At 41.5% G+C, this 21,442-nt stretch overlaps 1 protein-coding gene across 12 annotated transcripts in view; it reads right to left on the bottom strand.

The window, feature by feature from the left end:
- The window catches only part of FGGY (FGGY carbohydrate kinase domain containing), a 420,763-nt gene that overhangs the window by 263,270 nt on the left and 136,051 nt on the right, over positions 1 to 21,442 (bottom strand). For all 12 annotated transcript variants that reach the window (XM_025912763.2, XM_086717131.1, XM_086717132.1 and 9 more), the window contains one exon: positions 3,318 to 3,433. In XM_025912763.2, the coding sequence (XP_025768548.1) occupies positions 3,318 to 3,433 (116 nt within the window). The remainder of the gene's footprint in view (positions 1 to 3,317; positions 3,434 to 21,442) is intronic.

Raw genomic sequence — 21,442 nt, 5'->3', positions numbered from 1 at the left:
ACACCGTTCCCTTTTCTGACCCTCAGTTTCTTCAGCTGAAGAAAATACAATAAAACAGCTCTGTTACACAGTTGTAAAAATTTAACAAGATAAGGGTTGTAATACAACAGTATCATGTCTGGGAAGCAGTAAGCTATTAGTGTTAATTGCTACCATTTACTCTGTCTTCACAGGTAAGACTGTAGAGATATGGAAACATTACTCGACTTATCTAAGTTGAAACCATCAGTGCCAGAACTAGAACTGCCCTAGCTCCCAGTTCGGTGTTTAAACCCATCTTGCCTGTACCCCTCAATTAGATGACAAAACACCCTCCCCTAGCACTCAGTCCTAAAGGTTCTTCAAGGTAGCAAGCTCACGGGGTGCCTCTAGAACAAAAGATTGGGAACTCAGGACCTGATGGCCCTGCTTTAACTCTAATGACCAGTACACTAATACCCTGGTGCTATGGGCTGAATTTGTGTCCCCAAGTTCCCATGGTGAAGCCCTAATCCCCAAGGTGACTATACCTGGTGATATGGTGGGTGGGACATAATGAAGGTAAAATGAGGTCAAAGGGTGGGACCCTGACCCAACAGGATTTGTGTCCTTAGAAAAAGAAACACCAGTGAGCATTCTCTTGGTCACACTCTTTCTCTGCATATGTAGAAAGAAGAGGTCATGTGAACAAATGTGAGAGGCAGCTGCCAACAAGCCAAGAAAAGAGGCCTCAGCATTAAACTTACCTTGTTGGCACTTTGACTTTGGACTTCCCAGTCTCCAGAAGGGTAGAAGTTCCTTTCCATTGCTATAAGTCGCTCAGCCTACGGTGTTGTTATAGTAGCTTTAGTGGTCTAGGACCCGGGACAGTTCTTTGCCACCATTTTCTCTTAACTCTTGCCACCTGTCTCGGTTCAAACAACCTTGCCTGTGTCTCACACATTCCGTCAGCATCCATTTATCAGTAACGCCTGTGCCGAGACACTTAAGGGTAAGGCACAGTGGTCCTTGCCCTCTAGAAGCTTTCAGCTGAGCATCAGCTTCTATGCAGCTGCCCATTCTCCTTGGGAAAAGGAAGCACTGTCTAAAACCCCTGCCTGCTTGGCAGGAGCCCCAACATGCCACCCTCTAGCCAGCTCACTCAGCCCCCACCATAAAAGACCGACCCTGGTCCCCGTCACTGTCCAAGCTGCTGCCTCCAAATGGCCCGACCACCCAGAATTTTAAAGCCAACCATCGTATTAGTCATATTAATACTTAAAATATTAACTCTTTTTTACACCCTATGAAATTATATTCCACTGAGATCCCATCACACCCTACTCCCGTCCAGGTAGGCACACTTGTTCCAGTCTACTTAATGTTGGCTTTGGGTGCTCAATATTGGGACTGCTGCCCAATCCTTCTGGAGGCCACCATACACCCACACCAGTTGCCTCCATCTCATGTGTCCCATAGGCAGTCTGCTTTGGTAGGAATGTGTGGAATTAGAGACCCTAGTTCTAATACTGACTTGACAACCGAAGAGCGGACAAGGAACTGAATCTCAGTCTCCCCATCCATAAAATGGGAACAGCTAGCTACACTACCAGGTCTGTGAGGGCCAAATGAGATAATGTATATAAGTCACCTACCAAAGGACTCAGAATGTAGATGATGAAGAAGAAAGCTGCTTTGCTGTATTCCTCTCATCCCTCGTCCTGACCTCTTCCCCCTTCTCCACCAGCTCAGATCCAGAGATGGTTTCAACTGAGCCACAGCAATTCCAGAATGGCTCTTTGTGCATACTACTATGACTGTTCTTTTTCCCCAGACTTAGCAATTTGTAGTTGAACAGACCACAGACAACTAAGGTATGTTGCCTACCACATGGTAGTGCAGGGGCTACCTGAGTCTCTCATGTTTCTATCCTTGAACTTTAAATTTTTTTTTTTTTACATTTATTTTTTGATAGAGAGAGAATGAGCATGAGCAGGGGAGGGGCAGAAACAGAGGGAGACACAGAATTCAAAGCAGGCTCCAGGCTCTGAGCTGTCAGCACAGAGCCCGACGCAGGGCTCGAACCCACGAACCGTGAGATCATGACCTGAGCTGAAGTTAGATGCTTAACCGACTGAGCCACCCAGGCGCCCGATCCTTGAACTTTAATAGATGGGTCATGAGGACTCCACACCAGAGAAAGGTGAAAGTGGAATAATCTATTGTGTGACTCAGTTATTAAGGGCAGTCAGAATGTGTAGCTGACACCAGTTTTTTGCCAATATTCAATAACACAACTCTCAAGTTTTAGCTGGTCATGCACATGGACACATGGCTGCCTGGCCAATGACCACATTTCCCAACCACCCCTACAGCCTAGCTGGGTCTTATGAACAAGGGCTGGTCAGTGGGATGTGATCAGAAATGACGTGGCTCATTTCCAGGTTATGCGCTCTCCAGAAGAACATGGATGGATTTCTCAGTCCTTTTCATTCGTCCCACTCACTGGCTGGGAACTGATGAGAACTGGAGTAACTACCTTGGACCCAAAGTTGGAGGTAATGTTGTGACAATGGCCGAGCTGGCCTGACAGTTACTTACCTCTATTCTATCACAAAGAGAATGACCTTCCATCTTGTTTAACCCACTGTACTTTTTTCCCTTGTATTGTTACAACATCTTAGCCTAAACATTCAACTAGAACTGTTAAGTAGTAACGAAAGGAAATTAACAGCTCTCTCTGAGATGACCGTGCAAACTTTAAACTTTCAAATGTGAGCTACTGTGATTTGTACTTAGCGTCTAAATTCTTCCCCCAAGTAAACCCCTACTAGTCACTCATGCCTTTAATGCCTACTCATTGCCACATAAAACTGGAAGTCTGGGATTCTATGGCCTTATGGACCAATGGCTCATGTCCTAGTTTGTCTTGTTCCCGTTTCTTCTAATTTTGATGTCTTCAACTATTTTTTTCTGTTCATGGCCTTGTGTGGTTCCTTGAACCTAATTCATAAAACATCTTCCTAGTACTCATGGGAAACAATCTATATGTACTTCCTCGATTACGCTATTCCCAGCAACTCCCTGCAAATGTCTTCCTCAATCTAGCCCAATGTCTACAATTCTGTATTTCAGGACTGACTTCCACAGCCTATATCTCTACTCAGGTCCTATGAGTCCCAACACAAGGGCCCACTAGTCGTGGTCGACCCACAGTAATGGATTCATCCCTCTTAGGAAAACAGGGCTGAGTTTCTGCATTTCAATTCATACAAAAATAAATAAAAAACCAATATCCTCATACACACATGCATACACATAATCACTTTCCACATGTTTCCATTTTGTTTTGATTTTACCTATTTTGCTGTAATTATCCGCAACAAAATCTTCCAAGCCGATCAGCTTCCAGAAACTGTCATCCCAGCCTTTCTCTGCCGAGTATGTCCATTTGCACACCAGGGAGCAGAGAGACCTAAGAAAATGGGACAGAGGCAGAACCAATAGTATGAGTCAGGCTTCCTTTATATTTTGCCAAATACCTCCCCAGATATCTGAAGCAATGTTAACGGAGTAGAATAAGTCAAACTAAGTAATTACACATCCCTGTTCAGATTCAAAGTCTCCATTTGTACCTGGCCATGGGTTGGTGGCTGTGGGGCTCAGTGATGGGTAAATGGGTGTTCTACTCTGCTTTGTGCATGTTCAAAACTCTCTATAATAAAAAAGTAAAAAAATTCAAAAAGTGACCGGCATACATATGATTGCTTCAGTCTAAAGCAATATTTAATAGAAGGAAGACCTGAATGCTGGGAGGTACTTTCCTCTCCGGCTTCATTTCTCATACATTCAGCCTTAGTATTGTACATTTCAGCAATAACAAATGATTTGCAATTCTCTGAAGGGGGGTGGGGGGTGAAAAACATATTTGTGCACATTTCTAGGTCTTTGCCCTATTCCTACTTGTTTGGAAACTCTTCCCAGCTTCTTCATCCTGATAACTGAGTCCCCAGTTCTGGGTAGAGGTGCTCCTCTGAACTCCTGGAACGTGAAACATACCTTCTATTATCGCGCTTAAGTGCTGTGTAATTAACTGCTTCCTATGTACCTTCCCAACACTGCTATTGCCTTCCAACCCATGCTTCATGGTGTGCCCATAGCAAACCTTATAAAATTAAATCTGATTATATCAATCCCTGATTAAAACTCTTCAACTGCTCCTCAGTGCCTTCAGAAAAAATCCAATCCCTTAGCTGGGCTTAAACCGCCTTTAGTAATAGGACTGTGCCAACCTCCAGATTCCTGTCTTGCCGTTCCAACCCCTGCTTTCTTCATTGTCCAGAGTGGTATTATTTGAAGTCTCCCTTAGCAGGCCTGATTCCTCACTTCCCTGGGCACTAAAACCTTTATTCATTCTGCCTAGGATGTTCTTCATTGTTACGTATTTGCCAGTTAGCGTTCATGACTCTTATCCCTTTTCATGAACCCCAGTGAAGGGCAAACTTGAGTCCAAAGCCTCTTCTCTAAGCTTCAACCTGGACATACCTGTAACATTTACCATGGTAACTGTCTCTGCCCATTCACTTCCCTGTCTCCCCCACTAAGCCTTCAGAGCCAAACCAGCCCTGCCCAGCTCTACCTCCAGTACATAGTCCACACTCAGCCAAAATGCATACTGACTGAATGGCCACACCAACAATCGAATATGGTCTATCCGCCTCAGCAAAGGTAAGTGATAAACTTGGGGAGCTCACACAGTTTTAAGGCTAAAACTATCTCTTAGAGTCAATAGTCTATGTGCATCTCATTCAGTCATTCACACTGATTCACTCATGCACTCACCCACTCAAGAAGTAGTTAGTACTCAGTTACTATGCTCCTGGCACTATGTGATGCCCTGGGGAACCAGTGGTAGGCAAAAGAGTTGGTCCCCTGCCTGCATAAAAGTTGACAGCCAAACTGGGGGACACAGAAATTAATAAATCACACCTCAAATCACACACTAACAGTAATTTCTAAAGGAGGGAGAGAAAAAAAAAAATGAAAACCTTTAGCAAGGGAATCTGATATAACCTGGTGGGAGAAAAGGGGAGAAAGTATCAAGCAAGAAGGGCTCCATACAGGAAGTGACCTTTTGTGGGACCCAAAAGTCTTTTGAAAGCGAATACATGTTATTTATCATTCAGGATTTTTCTAGACATGGTGGAGAGGGCAGAACACCTCGAGCTAAGGAAGCTAAGTGGGACAGATATACTGAAGGGGTGCTAGCGTCCACAGAAATGTAACACACACATGCTAAATCCTCCACCTTATAAAAGACAATTCTCAAAATCTGAGGTATCAAGAAGATAGTCACCTACGTAGCACATTCCGAAGAACATACAACAGGCTAAATCCTCTTGGCACAAAGCCTGGAATTCCAACTTTTTGGAAGCTCTGATGGCTCAATGCTATGGAACCGAAGACGGTGTGGACAGATGATGTCTAATGATCTGGCCACACAGAATAGCACTTCACTCTCCAAATGCCCCAGCCATTTGCAGAATTCTATACCTCTGCTCTCAATGTTCCTTCTGTCTTAATTGCTTATTGTTCCTTCCACTCATTCTTGACTATTGGCCAACTCCAAGTCCTCCTTATAGTCCAGTTCCAATGGCACCCCCCACCACTAGCTCCAAGCTAAACTCATTGCTCCCTCTTCTGGGGCAGCATTCTAACTTGGTAACATTGCCTTCTAGCTCTGAACAGCGGTGGCAGGTTGGAGTCACGGTCCAAAGTGTCCAAACCTCCATATATGTTCATCTCTTGCCATGTGATTTGTAACTGCCCGCCCCCTCCTATCTCCACCCTATCCACAGGGCCTCCTTTCCTAAGTGTAGACTTCAGATTCTGTCACATGGCTGGATTCGGCCAAAAGAATAAGTCAGAGGACAGCATTCTGGTTTCAAGCCTAAGCTTCAAGAGGCATCATGTGTTTCTGCTTGCTCTCCTGTGTCTCTCGCACAGCCTAGAGAAAATCACATGGGGTTAGCACAGTGGTGCAAGGAGGAGAAGAGATGTGTACAGCAGGGCAATGACCACCAGACTCGGCCTGCATCACACATCCCAGGCCGTCAAGACCTGACGCAGTGAGTTCAGCTAACACTAGAAGAACCACCCAGAAGAGCACAGTCTAAACGAGCAACACCATGAGCCAAATAAATGGATTACTGTGCTCAACTACTGAGCACTCGCTGTGGTTTGTAACGGAGCAACAGTTAAACAACTCAACACTTTACAGCACAATTATGTTATCCCAAGCAGGTTTTCCCCCCAGTAAGGGCAAGGAGAGGGATGTCTGGGTCCTCACAGCACTTTAGAATAAATGGCCAGAGAGCCTGCTTTGAGGAAAAATGACTAAGCCCAGGAGGCAGAGAGCTTCACAGCTGCAGATGCCTTGGGCAACTCCACCCACCCTCCTCAGGATTATTCAAACACTATTAGGGTCCATTTCATTTGGATCTCTTTAAATCAACTCCTAGGTAATATGAATGTGTAAAAGCAGGGGGTGGGATACCTGGGTAGCTTAGATGGTTAAGCATGTGACTCTAGATCTCAGCTCAGGTCAAGATCTCACAGTTTTCCCAAGTTTGAGCCCCGCATTGGGCTACAGTTGGAGCCTGCTTGAGATTTCTCTCTCTCTCTTTCTTTCTCTCTCTCTCTCCCTCTCTCTTTGTCCCTTCCCTCCCACCCCTCCCCCGTCTCTTTCTCTGAATAAGTAAACTTAAAAAAAAAATTTTTTAAGACATTAAAAACAAATAAACAAACAAACAAAAGCAGAACTAGAAAAATGTAGAGTGGATCTGAGGCCTCCAGCTCTCCAGAACTCTCCAGGAGAGACAGAAAGTGAGTAAAGGCAAGGTACCAGTAGCAGAACAAAAGGTTTCCCTCCCCTTGAGGCCTTTGTTAAGACACCAGGGTTTTGCCATTCCCTGAGGTATTCCTGAGCAACTTACAACTCCCAGAATAGCTGTTCCCCATCAGGCAAGCTGACCTACCAGCCTACTGGGGGTGGAAGGTGTAATCTATAGGATCAGAACCACAGACAGAGGAGAAAGGCTGGGCTACACTAGCAGGCTGGGTTGTTTCAAAAATGAGCAGCCAGGGAGGAGTGCTGTCGCCGGGGAGAAAGGGTCACTGTCTGTTTGTTCTCTGCCAGCCAGAATACCAGGGCAGAAAGTGCTGGAGCTTCCTTGCTTTTAGATTTGTTACTGACGAGACTATAAAATCCTATAGCCAGGTCAAAAGAACAACAACCAGTGAGCAGGCAGCACAAAAACCATACTAACTTAGGGGACCAGGTGATATGAGAGTGGGTCTCAGAGAACATGTATAGGAGGGCAGGTGTCTCTGAAGAGATCACAGTACAACGCCTGGAACTCAACATCAATAATGGAAGTAGCCAGAGGGCAGAAGGCGGAGAAAAAGTCTTTCTGAACAAGACACATGGATTTTAAATTTAAAATTTTTTTAATTTCTCCAGAAGGACTAAAGGGAAAATCGCTGGCACCGTTGAGAAGCCTATTAATGACCGGGAAGGAATTAATAGGAATAATTAATAGGAATCCCCTATTAATGACCGGGAAGACCAAATGAACAACATCTCCAACTACCCAGAGCAAAGGCACAAAAAGAGAAATAATGAGGGAAGAAAGAAGAGAGCAGATCCACAGCAGTATAACATGAGCATTACTGTAATTCCACAAGGGATTTTTTTTTTCCAAGGAGAAAAGGAAAACTTTAAAAACAGAGAGAGAAAGAGAGATGAAAGAGATGCTATAATTAAATGAATACACTACCAGATCTTTTTTTATTGTTATTATACTGAGCTGAAGCAAGATTTAAGATTTAAGCCTGAAGATTAAAACGCTCATTAAGTCCAGGAAGTGAATCCAGGAAATACTTGAGTTTCAAGCATAAACAGAAAATTACACCAGCTTCCAGACAGAAAGAGTAAGTTACTTACAAAGGCAAGAGATTCAGACTGGCTAAGGAATTCTCATCTACACCTCTGGAATGTAGAAGACAGTGGAACAGTGTACAGACTATGAGGAAAAATGATCCAAAAATCCTATGCCCAGACAAAATATTATTCAGCTGTCAGGGGAGAAGAAAAACATTTTCAACATGCAAGGATTAAAAAAGAAAACTTCCCATATACGTGCTGTGAAGGCAATACTTGAGCGTGAACTTAAGCAAAAAAACAAGTGATTCAACATTAGGGAAACCAGTGGTGGTGAGCGCTGAGATGTTCATTCTCTCTCTCCACATGCGTGTGTGTGCACTTACACACATAGGCACGTGTACATGTGTGCGCACACGTACATAGGTACATATACACACGTTTAAATCTACAAAGATGACGATAAACCATGAAACAGGAATTTGTAATACTAAGCTTTCCTGAAACACCTTCCTGGGATATTAGAAGGAAAAAAATCTATTAATGGCCTGGAGGTGAAAATACCGTTAGCAAAATCTCAAAGTCAGAAATTGAAGAAGACGTACATACACAGGAAAAATAGGCATATGTGTATATCTGTGTGTTTGGGACGGACATAAGTTTAATAATGTACTGGATGAAAAGGTAATTTCTAACAGAATCAAAAAACGTAGCAGAAGTCTCAAAATAACAAGGAATTAAAAAGGAATAAAGAGGAAGTTAAGAAGCCAGTGAAACCAAACTAAATCAAAAAGGAAAGCAAAAGAGGGTAATGTAATGTAAATAGAAAATAAAAATACCATAGAAAAAATAAAATTGCTTATTTCAGTTAATTACAACAAATGTGAACGGGCTGAACTCCACAATTGGTTGAAAGACAATACTATCCACATTGGGGTTAAAGTTGAGGACTATCTGGTTTACAACACATATTTTTTAATATGATAAAAGGGTTTTTTTTATAATGTTACCATTCATTAAATTTTATGAAATGAACAACATAATGTGACATCTATAAAACAAGAGTTCCTAGATTAAAAAAAAAAAAAGAAAAACAAAAGTCACTTGATGGGGCTTCTGGGTGGCTCAGTCAGTTAAGCATCCTTCGCTTCAGGTCATGATCTCACAGTTTGTGGGTTCCAGCCCTGCAAAGGAACTTTTTTTAAAAAAAAAAGTGAAACGAAGAATGTCTCAAAATTAATAACCTTAAGCAGCCAACTTAAACATTAGGAAAAACAAAGATAGATTAAATTGAAAAAAATCAAAAGGAATAGTAAAGAAAAAAGAATATGCAAGATATAAATAACAAGACAAAACTCAGACAGTCAAGAGATCCAAAATGTGGCTCTAGGAAAAGACAATACAGAAACAAAAACAAAACAAAGAACAAAACAAAACAAAAAAACCCTCTGGTCAAAGTGAGGAAGGAAAAAGAAGAGTAGGAGAAAAATAACAAATATCATGAATGAAAATGACGGACATCCTTATAGATAAAGCAGACCTTAATAGAAAAAAAGAGATTAAGTAAGTAACATTATGCTAGCAAATTTGAAAATTTAGACGGAATGGAAAATTTACTAGAAAAACAGAACTTACCAAAGCTGACTCAAGAAAACATATGAAACCTTAATAAACTATTTAAAAAATGAGCCAATAGTTAAAAATCATCTCTCAAATAAAACTTCAGCCCAAATGGCTATACTAGAAAGTTTTCCCAAATGTTCAAGGAACAAAATACTCCAAATTATTTCAGAGTCTAGAAGAAGAAGAAATGCTCCCCAAGTTATTTATGACGGTAGGATAACTATATTACAAAGCCAAACAAAGACAGCATGAGAAACAAAAATCAGACACCACTCTCACATTATGAATGGAAGCATAAAATTTCTAAGCAAGGCATGACCAAAATAAAAATGAGAAAAAAAAATACATCATGCATAATACTCCAAAACATTTTAATCAGAGATCTATGAATGTGTTTTGCCACAGTTTTTTTTTTTTTATTAAAGGAGAGAAAATGACCAACTCATATTGAAGAACGAAAAATACGTAACGAAGTTAAAGGCCACATCAAGATAGAAACTCTTACTGAAGTAACAACAATAGAAACTTCTGCTTCTAACCATGATGGAGTAGCAGAGACTGGATTTTACCTCCCCGTCCCCTGCCCTGCCCCCATCTTAAGAAACTAGAAAAGGGGGGAGAAAAAAAAACGTGACACAACTGCTCTCAGAGCCTGAACAACAGGCAGCACAGAACTATCCCGGAGAGAAGGAAACAAATGAGGTGAGCCCTAAGATTGCTCTGGCTTTCTGCCAGGAAGCCCATGCCCGACCACAAAGCAGAAAGAAGGATGCCAAGGAAAACAAGTCAAGTTCATGAAACCGAGAAGACTGAGATCAGAATTCAAGGAATTTGAGGTGGCTGGAAGCTGTGCTGGCACAGACTTCCAAAGAGGAGGTAGTTGTGCAGGAAGAGGGTCCTGAAAATCTGCACAAGAGTCCCATGAAAGTTTTATGGAGATGCAGATATGCACACAGATGCTCCAGGAGATCTGGTGAGAAGTGACTGGAAATCTGTGAGCTGAACAGTTCTCAGGGCTCATAGTGAGAACAGGAATCATCTGAGCACACCATCCTCACTGACTCCTTGGGGCATTCAGTGGAAAACCCCAAAGAATGCCTAGAAGTATAACTGAGCCTTCCTGTGTAAAGGTTACAATAAACCTGCACTAACAAAGTTTAGAAAGATTTCAAAAAATAAAACTAAGCCAAAAGTACATTAACAGCCTACCAGAAAAAGCAGGAAAAAAAAAAGAGAGAGAGAGAGAGAGAGAATAAAACCCAGACACTGGATAACAGAAAATAACTGACAATATCAGCTTCCAATAAAAAATATTTGAAGAAATAATGGTCAAATGTTTTCTTCAATTTGATAAAAGCTATCACCCACAGAGCCACACTCACTGGAAGAAACCAAAGGAAGATAAAGACAAAGAAAACCACATCAAGACATATTATATAATCAAATAATTTTTTAAAAATGATGATCTTAAAAGTGGTCACAGGGAAAGACAGGTAATAGACGAACAGTCCTAAAAAGGCAATTTTTTTTTCCAGAAATAATGCAACCCAAAAGAAAGTGGAATGACATCTTTAGAATACTGAAAAATTTTAAAAAGAAAGAAAAAATCAAACTAGAATTTTATATTCAGAAAAAAAGATCTTCAGGGGTGACTGGGTGGCTAAGTCAGTTAAGCGTCTGACTCTCAATCTTGGCTCAGGTCATGATCTCAGGGTTCACGGGTTTGAGCCCGATCAGTGCAGAACCTGCCTGAGATTATCTCTCCCCGCCTCTCTCTCACTGCCCCCATCACCCCATCAAGCACGCGCTTTCAAAATACATAAATAAACTTAAAAAAAAAAAGATCTTTACACAAGTAATAATGAAATATAGGCTTTTTCAAACAAAAAAAAACAGAACTCATTTCCAAGAAACCTGCACTGCAAGAAATGTTAAAGGCAATTCTTTAGGGAGGAGGAGGATGGCATTAAACGGAAATGTTAATTGATAAATGATTGTTAATTGAAAGCAATGAAAAGTATCAGAATCAGTAAATATGTGGGTAGATACAAAGGGCAGCTTTCCATTTTTAAATTTCTTTAAAAGATACTTGACTTTTTCTTCATCTTTAAAATATAAATTAGGAAAAAAATTCAAAGTACTGTGGGGCTTATAACACATGTACAAAAAATGACAACAACAGAACAAATGATAGGGAGATATGAAAGATACTACATACAGCAGGGTATAAAAATATTTTAAGGCAAACTATGATAAGTTAAAGATGCATATTATAAGTCCTAGAGGAACCAGTAAAAAAGGAGATAAAATTAATACACCAATTTGGGAGATAAAAGGGAATACTAAAAATACTTCAGTAATCTAGAAGAAGGTAGGAAGAGGGGAAAATTATAAAGAACACATGGAGCAAATAAAAGACAAATGGCAAGATAGTAGATTGAAACCTCACCTAAAAACTCCCTTGGAAAGGCAAAACATTTCAGGCTGGAAACAAATAAAAAATAAAAAATAAAAATCCAACTCTGTGGTGTCTGTAAGAAACTTACTTTAAATATAAAGATGCAGAATAGGTTCATGAGTGGAAGGAGAGAAAAGATATGCCATGCACACACTAATAATCAACAAGTTCAAGGGGTTACATGAGTATTCAACAGTAAACCTCAGAAGAAGAAATATTACCAGAAAAAAGAAGTCCATTATGTAATGATAAAAGGGTCAATTCACCAAGATGACTTATGGGTTAAAAAAGAAATTGTAATTGAATGGCAACCTGAACTTAGCTGGAGTTCTATTTCTTTTCTCTTTGTGGTAGCTCAGAACTTCATGTACACGAAATCAAGGATTCACAACAGAGTAATTGGATGTGATCACCTGGGGTCGCCTTTGTTTTTTACACAGATTTGAGACTCAGCAGTCTCAGGAGCCCATGTTGACTAAAAGGTCTGACAGGCTGGAGGGGTCCAGAACTCTGGGCTTATTGTATTTTATACTATTTTTTTTTAATGTTTTATTCATTTTTGAGAGAGTGGGGTAGGGGCAGAGAGTGAGAGAGACAGAATCTGAAGCAGACTCCAGGCTCTGAGCTGTCAGCACAGAGCCCAACACGGGGCTCGAGCTCATGAACCACGCGATTACGACCTGAGCAAAAGTCAAATCGCTTAACCAACTGAGCCACCCAGGCGCCCTTATTTTATACTATTTTAGATAAAAGCATGTATGAGTGGGGAAGGTCAGAAGGTACTAAAGCATCTACCGCTTTATGATAATAGAATGTTATTTTGTTTCATTTCCTGATGCTCTCTGTCTAGCCTTTCTGGAATTTCAGTACCTCAAGTCTGGCCATGACCTCCCACAGCAGGGACCATATGTACCTTATTCATCATGCCATTCCCCAGCACGAGGCACAGTGCCTCCCTGGCAAATTTTGAGAGTTCAATCTGTGTTTATTGAGGTAATGTATGAGAACCCTAGGATGTCAGTTACAAGAGGAAGCTTTCAGGTCCCTAATCACTTTTTAATTGTTTCTATTATATGGCCCAGATCTTCAGCAACTGCTCTCGGTGCAGACTCTAGAAGAGGAAAAGCTAGATTTCTGATCCCTGGAGCGACCAAAAGCAGCAGCAAAACACTGGTTTCTTACACAAACTATGCACCTCATGGAAATGCATTTCGCCTACCTCACATACCTCCCTCCCATTGCCTACTTCCCCCAAAACATGCCAAATCTCTAACACATCTTCTTTTCTTCCTTGAAAAAAGCAAAAACAAAAAGACCCTTCCAGTTAAAGATACCAGACTGACTACACACGTTGACCTCTGCTCCCTTTAAAAACTCTAATACAATGGCAGTATAAGAATGTTTCAAAAAGGCAAAAGCCCACAATGACAAAGATAACACACGCAAGGACACTAACAGAAATCTGAAAGGCAGAAAACACAGATGGATGAGTAGGAAGTCTCTTGGGAGACTCAGAAAGATAAAACCTAAGTAGCAGGGTGAAAAACCCAGAATCACAATGATTTCCCTGCAGAGACCCAAAAAAGTTCAGGACGTAGTGGCACCAGGTGCTTCTGAAAGTGGGAATAAAAGTGGGGCTAAAAACAGCAAGGTGGCTGCAAGCTGCATAGGAAGTGATCAGAACCCCATGCGCCCTCATTATGAGCAACCAGGGGCCTCCCTCTCCTGCACCATGAAAGGTGACAGAGGTTCACCTGAGACTGAGTAGGGTACAGGGCCCAGCTACAAGGGATCGTCTTGACAAGAACAGGGAGATAAAGTAAGGAGACGCCTCTCTCTCTGCGAGTAAGCCCTCAACATCCGTTCCCCAACTCAAGTCCCGGAGCTCTGGCTGCCAGGTTTACACCCTGAAGATCCGTTTATGGGGAAGCTGAGCAGACAAAAGCAAAGACCTAAGGCTAGTTGGGAGGGCATTCTCAGAAATAATAAGCCACTCTAGGCCTATGAGGATTAAAATGGCAGAATATAAGTAAGACGCATTTTTGATGGTGAATAGTGGTAACTGATACCATCATCATCATCGTAGTAAAACACACTAATACAGAAACTATTTACCGTGGGCCCACTGTGTATCTACCAGAACTTTTCTAGGCAGGGAGGAGCCCCCCACCTCTGAGGGACACAAAAGGAAAGAAAGTGTCACTTCTCCTGAGACCACGAAGGAGCCTTTGCAAGCACAAGAACTTTTGACTTTCCTGCTTTTACCCAGAGCAAGGCACACATCAAAAGCACACGCCTGCTGGGTTCCAGAGGCCTGATCATTATCATGCATTTCTCAACAAGACTTTATAAAAATGAAGCCAGCACTGCTGCATTATTTATATGCAGTTCACTGTATTGACATGGCCAGGCCCCCACTTTCAAGGGAAGCCTTTTGTTCTCTGCTTGGGTAAGGCAGAACCTGGAGAGTGTCAATCGAACAAGCTAGCGAGTAACAGAATAATTAGAGCCCGAGAGTGGGGATAAATTACCAAGCTATTCCTGGCTGCAGCCTTCAGTATATCACAGGCCTGTGATGGCTCTGTTTTTCTAAGCCATACAACAGACTGAATCGCCAGCACTGAAGACTGAGCTCAGGGGGAGATACGACTGGGGCTAGATTGCTAGTTCTATCAACAAAGACACCAAGAGGGCCTTATTTCTGAAGAAATACCACTGCACCGATTGGAGCTGCTTCTGTGAAAGACCTGTCAGATTTCAGGCTTGTTACCATTGGCTCTGTGCTTCATCAAGACTTGCTGACAGGTCCATGACAGACCGAAATAATATATGCAATGATGCAACACAGGGCAATATTAAATTGCCTTTTCAGTGAGACTTGCCGATAACATGGTTTAAACATGGCTGTGACAATTTGGGGAGCATGAAAGAACTGAATAAATAATCAAGCTCAGGGAGTTTTCCCATGCTCCCAAGAAAAAAGAGATCTAAGAGTCAGAAAACAAAAGACCCTAAAGTCCCTGCCAAAACATTCCAAGATCTTGGGGAAGCCCTTGGACTCATGGGTTTGGATTTAACTCCTCAAGAATGAGGATGATAATGAATAGAGGCAAAACGAGAGGTGGGGGAGGTAAAGGGGGAAGAGAAGGAAACTAGAGGCAGGTCATGAGTCTGTGCTTCAGGCCAAGCACTGTGCCTGGGACTTTTATGTAGGTTACTGCAATCGTTCCCACAATAAAATGATAAGGGTGCTATCAGTATTCCCATTCAACAAAGGAGGACACTGAGGCTCTGAAAGGTTGGGTAGCGCATCTGAGGTCATATCATTAGGAAGGAGCAAGGCAGAAGTCCAAATCCTGGCCTGATCAATCAAAAGTCTACACTTGTTAAATATTCACGCCCATTCAAGAAAAGATATTTACAATCAATTAGGGCATGAAAATAGTGTAATAAATTTGAGATATTTGATTTCTCTATGTTTTACCTTGTCTGTTATCGCTTTTCTTTAATAAAGGAAAAACATAATAATAAAAACAGATGAAGAAACACGGAGATCTAGGGGGCAAATAAGTAGCTGCCTTAGGTTGCCTGCGAAGATGTTCTGGTAAAACTTAACATGTTCAAGAGGCGCATTCCATAAGCCAGGACACAGGGGCAATAATGAGTTGCTCCCTGAAGGTGCAAAAATGAACACTGCTTTCAAGAGTTCAAGCCGTGAAGTCCACCCACAATGAGTAAGAGTAGAAATTGCAAAATGATAATGAAAAGACACAGTGGCTTGAAGGACTCTGAGTTCACAGAGCCGATCGAAAGCATTCAGATGGCTAAGGAAAGAATTCGTCAATCAGATGGATGGTTAGCCTACATGGAGCAGAAGAGGCAGAAGCCAGCAAGTGTCAGTGGGGAGAGGGAATAGACATGAGGCTTTCAAAACTTTCAAGACACACTGTCCCCAAGAAAAGGAAGGAAAGAGAAAGAACTGGAAAATGAAATGGGAAAGGAAAAGAAACAAAGAGAAAAACAGCCTAAAACTAGATTCTAGAGGGATGAATAGGCAGAGCACAGAGGATTTTTAGCAATGAAACTGTAAGATACTATAATGGTGGATACATGTCACACATTTGTCCAAACTCACAGAGTAACCAATGCCAAGAGTGAAAAGTAACATACACCATGGACTCTGGGTGATTATGACGTGTCAACGTAGGTTCAACTGTAATAACTGCACCACTCCTGTGGGGGATATTGATAATGGGGGAGGCAATGCATGTGTGAAGGAAGGGGGTATATGGGAAATCTCTGTAACTTCTACTCAATTTTGCTGTGAACCTAAAACTTCTCTAAAAAAATGAAGTCTATTCACCTCACATCAGTCAGAGCGGCTAAAATTAACAACTCAGGAAACAACAGATGTTGGCGAGGATGCGGAGAAAGAGGATCTCTTTTGCACTGCTGGTGGGAATGCAAACTGGTGCAACCACTCTGGAAAACAGTATGGAGGTTCCTTAAAAAGTTAAAAATAGAACTACCCTATGACCCAGCAATAACACTACTAGGGATGCAGGGGTACTGTTTTCAAGAGGCATGTGCACTCCAATGTTTATAGCAGTGTTACTGACAATATCCAAAGTATGGAAAGAGCCCAAATGTCCATCGATGGATGGATGGATGGATAAAGAAGATGTGGTATATATACACACACACACACACACACACACACACACACATACATACATACACACACACACACACATACATTCACAATGGAGTATTACTCGGCAATCAAAAAGAATGAAATCTTGCCATTTGCGACAACATGCATGAAACTAGAGCGTATTATGCTAAGCAAAAATAGTCAGAGAAAGACAAATATCATATGATTTCACTCATGGAATTTAAGATACCAAAGAGATGAACATAAGAGAAGGGAAGCAAAAATGAAATAAAAACAGAGAGGGGGACAAACCATAAGAGACTCTTAAATACAGAAAACAAACTGAGGGTTACTGGAGGGGTTGTGGGTGGGAGGATGGCCTAAATGGGTAAGGGGCATTAAGGAAGACACTTGTTGGGATGAGCAGTGAGTGTTATACATAGGGGATGAATCACTGGAATCTACTCTTGAAACCATGATTGCCCTACATGCTAACTAACTTGGATGTAAATAAATAAATAAATAAATAAATAGGAAAAAAATGAAGTCTATTGAAAACAACAGCCAATCAACTAACCAATCTCATTTCTCAATGTCCTTCAAGGATCAAGATTCAGAAACTGGCAGAAACAGTATGTCTGCACTTCAGGAAGATACAGTGAGAGGCTTGCAATTAATGTCAAGAATATGGCTGGCAATTTTGTGACCTAATTAGCCATCTAAGACACTCATAGTAAATATCATCACTCTGGACTCAAGGGATTCATGGTCTCTCAGGAGAAGAGCACCTATGATCACCCATTAACATGGGTTAACAGTTCACTTCAGAGCTCATGCCCTTAACTACCATACACACTACCTCTAGGCACATACCCATTGTATGACAGGGGAATTTCACAGGTGAGATACAAAGTGTTTAAGAGGAACACCAGGGGTGCCGGGGGTGGGGTTCAGTCGGTTAAGCATCTGACTCTCAATTCCAGCTCAGGACATGATCTCACAGTTCGTGAGATTGAGCCCCCACATTGGGCGTCGCACCGTCAAGGCGAGATTCTCTCTCTCTCTCCCCCCCTCCTCTACTCCCTCTCGCTCTGTCAAAATAAATAAGTAAACTTAAACAACAACAACAACAACAACAACAACAACGAGGAACACCAGAGCAAGAGAGCAACTCCATTTGGGAATATTAGGAAGCTTCCCTTAGGAGGAGAAGTTTGAATTGTGAGTCCTGAAATATGAGTAGGAGTTACCAGGTGGACAAAGGTTGCAGAAAAGACATTTCAGGCAGTGTATGTACAGGCATTCAGTTCAAGCATGAGCCTGTCTCCAGATGGGAGATGGACTAGCTGACCTCCCAAGGATTCTTCCAGTCTTCTGATTTGACTGCTGATATAAGAAATTACTGCGCATGAAGGAACTACGGGTTCGGGGTTCGACATGGTGATACCGTCATTCATTACTGAGCAATAGGTCCTCCCAGTACTTCATTTTCTCCATCTGTTAAGGAGATTCACAGTACCAGACAAATGGTACTAGATAAATAGTAATTTGCCTCATAAATTCAATAAACTGAGTTAATCTACATAAAGCATGTAGCACAGTCCCTGGTACCTGGCACAGGCCCAACAAAAGGTAGTAATTTTTCTTCTTTGTTTCATCAACATGAGCATCAGCATCATCCCACAGTTACCACTGAGGAAGAAAATATCAATGAAAGAGAAACATTCAAATGAAAACTTTCTTTGACCCAGTGCTAAGAACACTACAGACAAATATGGGTTTTCAGCTCTATCTTGATGAGCATTGTCTGACCTAAATGAACTTAATGACATAAGCCACCAGTGCAGCCTTTATCAACTCAACATAAAACTGAATTGAAAACCAAATTCTTGGTGCATGTCTTAAATGTGAATACCAAAACAGGGCCCAAACTGGGTCCCCCTCTGCAAAGTTAGGAGCAAAGCCACTCAGCACACTCCACCCATTCATGGAGTGATTCATTATCCCCCAAACATATTTCTACCAGCACTGAGCATGGCACCACAGATAGGGAGAGGTAAGAACAAGATCTCCTCCCTGGAATAATGCAGAGGATAGAAGGGAAAGGCAGACACACAAGGGGAAATGAAGAAAAAATAAAAATAAAAACAATATACAATGGTCTAGGGGAGCACAGAAGGCTAGAGAAACTAACTCTGGAAGTTCTAGAAACTTCGATGAAACACCAGAAAGAAATGAAAACCTAAGATGTGCATGCTAGGGAACCCAGGGTAAGGAGTATGTGGGAATCCCTGGTTTGCCTATTCTCTGGCTAAAACAAACCTGCAGCTTCCTGGATGGTGATGTATCACCTCCCCCCGCCACACACACACTTCTGTGCCTGGTCATGCAGTTCCTTCTGCCTGAAACACCTTCACCTTACTTATCCTGGTAAATCTTCATCATCTTCAGATCAGTTCCTTTGGGAATTCGTCCCAAGGGTGTGGACGACTGTGCTTCCAGTACTCCCTATTGTAGCATCTACTGCATTTTAATCTCTGGCTCAACAGTCCTTCTCTCTCCCACCCTGGACCGTAAACCATGAGGATGGTACATTCTGCATCCTCAGCTTCCTAGTAAGGCTGCCACAGATACTTCATAAATGTTTGTAGACTTGACACCCATCTCTGATGTCTTCTTGAACCTACTGCTACATACAAATATACAATTTCATCCTCGCAGAGGACGTCTGCTTTGAGTTTTGAAGTGGAGCTCTACCAGGGCAACTCAGTCCGTGATGTGGAGATTTGCAACGAGCTCATGTTAAAAACAAAGCAACCAACAAACAAAAGGGACCAGAGGCCTCTGCTCAAGTGTAAACCAGTATCCTTGCTGAACTAAAGGAAGTTACCCGTTTGCTATCCTTCTTAATAACTAGCATAAAGGAGCTTGTGCGGTTTCTTAATTGAGAAACCATACAAAAAGGTACAAGTGTACTTACAGTGTACCATGATCTTTTTTTATCTCCTGTAGAATTAGCATGTGTTTTTCTAATTGAGAAAGGCTTATTTATAAACCAGATCTGGGGGGGGGGGGGAAGGCCTAAATTTGCTCTATTTCCCTTGTGCATCGTTTCTGTTTCTTTTGAACCTTGCACAGCAGTTTATGACAAATAAATCATGTCTTATAAATTAAGCAACTGGCGAAATGGAGATGGGAACGGTTGATGGCAGGCTTAAAAAGATACCATCATATATCACTCGGGGTCACAGTATTTCAGTCACCCACCAATCTGGCGGGTTCGACTGTTTTTAATGGTGGGAGACATATTTCCAAAGACACCTGAAATCAACGATCACTTACTAATCATACCTAGCCTGAGGGTTTTTTTTCTTTTAGGTAGAAGACCAATAAATTAAGAGAGTAGTATTCTAATAGTTAGGAAATGGAGAGAAAAAGAAGACTGTCAGATGGAAAGGAGAATTATACCAGGAGAAGAGAAGGATATGGAATGATGGAATAACCATCTTTAGGAAGGGAAATATTTTCAGTTGAAAGCAGCTGTTTTTCATTTCTAGGAAAGCAAAGAGCATAAATTTCAGAAAGGGAGGGTTCGTATTAACTGAGGGAAAGCTGCCTAACTTACAGGGCCAAAAGACATGATGAGTTGGTATGAGAAGATGGTCTTCTTTAAAGGGATCTTTGTGGGACTCCTGGATGAGTCAGTTGGTTAAGCGTCCAACTTTAGCTCAGGTCATGATCTCACGATCTGTGGGTTTGAGCACTGGCTCTCTACTGCATGAAGCCGGCTTCAGATCCTCTGGTCCCCTCTCTCTCTGCCTCTCTCTCTCTCTCAGAAAGAAATAAACATTTAAAACACTATAAAAAAATAAATAAAGGGATCTTTCAGAAAGGAAAGCCTCCACCAGTTTAAGGTGACTGGGGAACTGTCTGCACCAAAGAGAAGGGACTGCATCACGTAGATGATTTCTAGTGTTTTTACCGTTATTATTGTTATGATTCTGGTTTGAAGATTCTGTGATTCATTTCATTGACTGTAAAGCCGGCCTCTTTGATTCCAACAAAAGAACAATACTGAAGAACACCATTTCTGAGAATTTCAAATTCATGAAGACAGTCGTGCCGAATTTATGGCCTTATTTAAATAAGAGCACACAAGTTTCCTTTTAAATTTCAATTTAATAAAATATATTGAGTGGCTATGAAGTGCAAATTCTGTGCAAGGTGTCAGGAGCATGGAGATAAAACATGAGTCCTGGTCCTCAGTACGCTGGAGAGAAAACGAGCCCATCAATTACCATGATGTAAGTAACCAAGGAGTAAAAGGAATAAAAGACAGTGTGTAGCAGGCTGTCAAGTGCTGGAAAAAATTTGAGGAAGAAGATGATTATGAGGTGGGTATTAAAAATTCATAAGATGGTAAATGCTATAAACCTTATAAACAAAGACACAGAAGTATGAATATTTGAATCATGCCTGGGAACAGGCAATGTCCTTGTTTAATCTGAACAAAGGTAGGTGTTGGGAGATTAAAAATAAAAAACTTTAAAGTTGGCTTGAGTCATGTAGGTGACCCACTCTGTAAGCCTCCAAATGTGAAGCAAGGGATATTTATTATCCCAGAATTAAAATAAGTTCATTTCCTAATTACCTCCCCCCTCCTCAGCTGGACTCAATCGGGCCAAATTTATTGCAATATTATTTTTTAACAGAAATCCTAATATTGAAAAGTTACAATTTAGGCAATTAACTGAGAACTGCCAAACACATGTAAAACCTTTGGCTTCTCATCCACTGTAATGGATCC

The sequence above is a fragment of the Puma concolor genome, chromosome C1 (assembly GCF_028749965.1).
Source record: "Puma concolor isolate L17-30 chromosome C1, mPumCon1.1.hap2, whole genome shotgun sequence".
In the NCBI taxonomy this organism is placed as follows: Eukaryota; Metazoa; Chordata; class Mammalia; order Carnivora; family Felidae; genus Puma; species Puma concolor.
This window is presented reverse-complemented; position numbering and strand designations above follow the sequence as displayed.